The sequence below is a fragment of the Triticum dicoccoides genome, chromosome 5A (genome assembly GCF_002162155.2).
Source record: "Triticum dicoccoides isolate Atlit2015 ecotype Zavitan chromosome 5A, WEW_v2.0, whole genome shotgun sequence".
NCBI lineage: Eukaryota > Viridiplantae > Streptophyta > Magnoliopsida > Poales > Poaceae > Triticum > Triticum dicoccoides.
In genome coordinates this window covers 296,594,220-296,599,625 of record NC_041388.1, presented here as the reverse complement: position 1 = coordinate 296,599,625, position 5,406 = coordinate 296,594,220, and the positions used below count along the sequence as shown (strand labels likewise).

Sequence of the window (5,406 nt, the reverse complement as noted above, 5' to 3'; positions counted from 1 at the left end):
GTCCCCTTGGCTCCGCCCCTGCACCTCAGCATAGACAAAAGTCAAGCAACTTTCTTTCTCCATTCAGTGTAGTTATCACCTCTGAGGGTTGGAACATCCTTGAGGCAACTCATCAAGTGGTACCCTCCTAAAACCACAATGAAGTGAGATCATGACAACAATTGCATGCTTTAATCTAACGTTGGTCAAAATTAAACATACAACTGTTTATGCAATTAAATATATATCACCGTTGGGCAAAAGTAGAAATAAATGCACCTTTTATAACAATAACAAATCATGATCATGTTATTAACAACGTTGGTCATAAAATAACAGAATCATAATCACTTCAAACATGCTTTTTAAAATTTAATTTCACTTTAGTTCTATTTACTTTTTAAAAGAGCACTTTTAATTATTTGCAGCGGAAAAAACATGAATAAAAAATTCATGAACTTTTTACTTTTCAGAAGCATTTCCTTTACTTTTCTATTTTCTAAAACAAAATTTTCGTTGGACAATTTTGAATAGAAAAAACATTGTGTGAAAATTGGCCAAAAAACTGGACAGAAAAACAAATAAAAAAGAAAATGACAGCTCAGCCCGGTCTCGGCCCAGCGCATGTGCGTGCGCCGCCGCTGCCGGCCTCTCCTTCCACTTTCGACCCAGAAGGCCCATGCCACGTTAGGTTACTGATCGTGGCCGTTGGTTTTGATCGGACGATCACCCGCTCGTTCCGGTCGAACAAAACCACCGCGCCGCTCGGGGAAACCCTAGTCCATTTCCCCTTTCTCTGCCCTGCTTCGTTTTTCTCCCGCAAGGGCAATGCCCGGCCGCCGGCGGCGAATGCCACCGCGCTGCGCCAGCTTCTCTTGCCCTCCCCCTCCTTTCCTCCCCACCCGTGGCAGAGAGAGAGGCGAGCTGAGCCCTCCTCTGCTCCCCTGTGCGCCCGACAACGGCTTTCCGATGCGGCGGTGCCCGGCCTTGTCCCCCTTGCCGGCGCGTGCGTGCACCCGTAGGTGGGTGCACCGCCGTCAAGCGGTTCAACGGCGGCGCCCTTTGCCGGCGACCGCGTGGCCGTCCGGTAAGTGGGACCCGTCCTTTCGGCGGTGGCGAAGGCGTAGAGCCCCCCACTGCCCGTGTTCTTCTTCCGAACGGCTCGGCTTGCCGATGCCCATCCGGATCGAGAGGAACGGCGCGGCCTTGCGGCGGCGCTCTTTGCCAGCGAGCTGTTGCTTTTCCCTTCTCCCCTCTTTTTTTCTCTTTACAGCCTGTTTGGTTCGGGGGAAGTTGGAGTAGGGAATGGGAATTGAGAGGGTGGGAGACTAAAAATCACTTGTATGGTTGGAGGGTATGGGAATTGAGAAAGAAAAGGGATGGGGAGTTGAGGGGGCGAACTCCCGCTAATCTCTTCCCAGGGGAGGGCTGGTAATTCAGCCAGGGAATGGGAATTGGCAAAGAAAAAACAGTTTGTTTGTTGCGCCAAACAAGGGCTGGTTCAATTTTGTACATAAACAAACATGTCCTCGGCATCTTCTATTACTTTGACTCGTGAACTAAAGAGAGGAATTATTTTTTCTGTTAAATTCCCACAAGTAATTCCCAACAGTTGCCAAACGTGGGACTGGGACTAACAGTCCACTTCCCAAGCCTAATCACCCAACAAACTCCCTCTTGAAAACTCCCATTCCCTTTCCTTTAAACTACCAAACAGGCTGTTAGGGTTATTGTTTCTTTCGGGAGGGGATCTTTCTTTCTCTGTTTTTCTTTTCTACCGAAAACCATCTAAGCCTAGCAGGCTCTGAAACCATTGATGGAACCTTCGGATCGGGTGGGCTAGATTAGATCGGTAGTATACCTTCTCCTTGACTCGATGAACCCGTCGAGGTGGCCATGGTGGAGTTGTGGCGTCGGTGAGTGTGCAGCGGCGGTGGCGGTGCTTCCCGTCGCTACTGCGGCACCCTAGATCGGTAGGGAATATTGGTGGGGTTCGCGGCTGCGAGACGAACCTTGTTTTGCGTGTGGCGTCGGTGAGTGTGCAGCAGCGGTGGCGGTGCTTCCCGTCGCTACTGCGGCACCCTAGATCGGTAGGCAGCGCGACGGGGGCCTGTCAACCATAGGAGGTTGGGCGCCCCTGATCAGGGCGCGTAATCAAGGACCCGATAGGCCATTGGGCCTATGCAGAGGAGATCAACCTAACAGTTTGAAACTGCTGGGTGAGCTATATATTATGGCAGCTGATGATGGTACTGTGCATGTGTTACAATATCACCCACATACTGTTCGCCAACTTGCTCAGTACTAGTTGGGAAGTACAAATAAGAATAATTAGTTTCTTCATTAGCCAGTTTTTTTATATAATTTCTGTACAGATACGTCACACGTATCAGAGGAAAAATTCTGAGATAAGATATTTTTTATCGGGGGTCAAAACCAGATCCTTGCAGAAGGATAGCAAGCACCCATTACCAGTGAAGCGAAAATATGAACTAATCTTTTCTCTCCTGAAAGTTCTCACGTCCCAGTTTTTTCCTATCATTTTCATCTAAAACTCGAAAGTGTCTCTATACATGCTCTTTCGCTTATCGTCTACATGATTTTTATCCTCATCCTGACACCATTTTCTGTGAAAGCCAAACATCATGGTTCTCTCTGCTGAGAAGACTTCAGACATCCTAACTCCTGTCCAACAATGCTCACTACCCAGACTATTCCACCACCACCAGCATCCACATTGCCTGGATAGTAACCGTTGTTCATCTTCGTAGACGACTATTGCTGGAGTCTTGCTGATCTCTCAGAAGACTCCCAAGTTAAGGTGCTGGCATCGAGCCTCCTGTTCTCGTGGTGCCACAAAGAACTCCTGTCCTTGCTAGTCCTTTAGCTCAAGGACAAGATGCTTGTTAGAGAGGAATGTAATGCTGTATTGCTGTTTAGAGGAACTGTAGTAAGTAGTTATGTGATACCACTGCAACGAGTATGACTATGAGTACTGTAGCACACAATATTGTTCAGTCAGGCACACTATAGATAAGATTAGTTAGTTTTCTTGTTAATTGGGTTTGTTTCCTTAGACATATTACATGTGTTTCATCAGCGATATAGCTTATTTATCAGACGTCAAGTTTTCATTATAATAGGAGATATCATGTATCCATTACTAAGAAAGCAAGGGTCTTAGTCTTTTCTCTCCAAAATCTCCGAGAATGCCAGAGCTATAGACCGAAAAGACCAAACCTAAAAGCCCTCCCTAGTTTCTATTATGAGATTCATTTGGAATTATTGGTGAACTAGATACTATTGCAGTTATTATTTGCTTCATATTTCAATAGTCGCTTAAACTCTTGAACCAAAATGATTACCTTGTAAGTGGTGGGAAATTATCATTTTCTTTCTTTCAGGAAACTTGGATAACTCGGTGTGCCTTGCTTTTACTTGACACCCGAATGCCATATGGAAGCCTAAATATTGACTGTGAGGAGCATTTAGACCTGGCTGGAACAGGCTCATTTTATAACAGCGGCGAGGCAGATATAGTTGCACAACATGTCATCAATCTTGTACTGTGTGGTACGTTTCAGTATATCTTCTTTAATATGTACTGCTGCTATATTTACATGTTTGTATATTACTTGCCATTGTATTTGTTCTTAAGATGTTATGACCCCATATTTACAGCCAATATGAAATCCTTAATATTTTTGGCTGCTCTTGGGTGAGGAATATAATTGGCCTTTGTCACTTTAGTGTTCTTAGGAGAAAGATAAGACCATAGACTTAATTTTGAAGGGTATGATCCTCTGTTTATATAGTAGTTAGCCCCATTGAATTGCCCGCCCTTCACCACCCTTAGTGTTCTACTGGTTGGTGCATGAAACTTAATATGGTGTCAGAGCCAAGAGGTCTTGGGTCAATTCTTGGCTTTCCCGATTTAAATAAAAAATTGCTTGCCCTCTTTCTGTTTACGCTTATGCCTTATCAAGCCAGCCACACGTGAGAGGCATGGTTGAAGTATATATGGGTTGTTCAACCTTCTCCATCAATTCAAACATGTGCATGAAACTTAATATGATGTCAAAATCAAGGCCGAGGTCTTCGGTAGCTGGCTCGGCTCTCTAGTTTAGGACCTTTCCTTCTCCCTCTGCGCCTCCCTCTTGTTGTACACTTTTGCTCTCTCTTTGCACATTCGTTTCTCCTTGTACATATGTTTCTTATTTGATATAAATTTACTATCAGGGCCTCCCCTACAACTTTCTGGACAAAAAGAAAAGAGGAAAGAAGTTTTGTGTTCAAGTCTCAGCTTTTGCCATTTAAATAAAAGAATTGCTTCCCCTCTTTCTGTCCACATTTAGGCCTTATCAAGCCACACATGAAAGGGGGTGTTGAATTATATGTAGATTGCCCAACCTTGTCCGTCAATTTGGACTTTTATTTCTAAAGGTTGGTGCATGAAACTTAATGTGTTGAAGTATATGTGGATTCCCCAATCCGTATATGGTATCAGAGCCAAGTGGCCTTGGGTTGAAGTTTCGGCTTTCACAATTTAAATAGATTTTTTGCTGACCTGTTTTTGCTCACGTTTAGGCCTTATAGAGCCACGCGTGAGACTTGAACCCAAGACCTCTTGGCTCTGATACCATATTAAGTTTCATGCACCAACCAGTAGAATAAAAAATATGAATTGATGAAGGAAGTTACTTCAACACACCCTCTGATGAAGAAAGTTACTTCAGTAATGCTTTCCCTATTTAAGAAAAATAAACAAGACCAACGGTGGAGGAGCCCGATTGTATTTCGATTAAGAAAGTTGTGGGACACTGAATTCAATCCGCGAAATAATCAAGATGATATCCACCCACAAGATTTGAACTGGGTTCTGTGTAGGGACACCATCACGCTCTTGCCACTGGGCCAAGAGCCTATCTATTGCTTCCACAGTTTAAATAAAAATTGCTTGCCCTCTTTTTGTTCACGTCTAGGCCTTATTGAACCACACATGACACGGGGTGTTGAAGTATATGTGGATGTCCAACCTCTTAGTCAGTTCAGACTTATGGCTCTACTGGTTGGTGCATGAAACTTAATAAGCCTCTAAGAAGAGTATCTAACAAAAAACTAATAGAATGTTAGCCAAATAATGTCTCAACATCCAAATAATTCCTTTGTCTAACAGTATCTTATCTTATCTCATCTCAGCTAATTATAAGTACAACAATGCAATGGAATATAACCATCTAAAACCCATGAGTTACACTACTGTGGTTACTATTCAGGGCATCCGAATGGCACTTGAACAGTAATTTTCCAGATGAATACCTCTCTCCTTTGCGGCAGCTCATCCTCATGCTTTTGTGGCAGCTAATTGCCCCTCGATTGGAGGGCATTAGAACTCGAGAGGTAGTTGACGACCATGGGCAGCCATTA

The 5,406-nt window shown here is 44.1% G+C and overlaps 1 protein-coding gene across 2 annotated transcripts in view; it reads left to right on the top strand.

Moving 5' to 3' along the window:
- The window catches only part of LOC119301108 (DNA-binding protein SMUBP-2-like), a 20,239-nt gene that overhangs the window by 8,388 nt on the left and 6,445 nt on the right, over window positions 1–5,406 (top strand). The window contains exon 5 of one of the 2 annotated variants that reach the window (XM_037578012.1): window positions 3,384–3,552. In XM_037578012.1, coding sequence (XP_037433909.1) covers window positions 3,384–3,552 — 169 coding nt within the window. Of the gene's footprint in view, window positions 1–3,383; window positions 3,553–5,406 lie in introns of those variants that run through there. The other variant, XM_037578013.1, reaches the window with a different exon arrangement.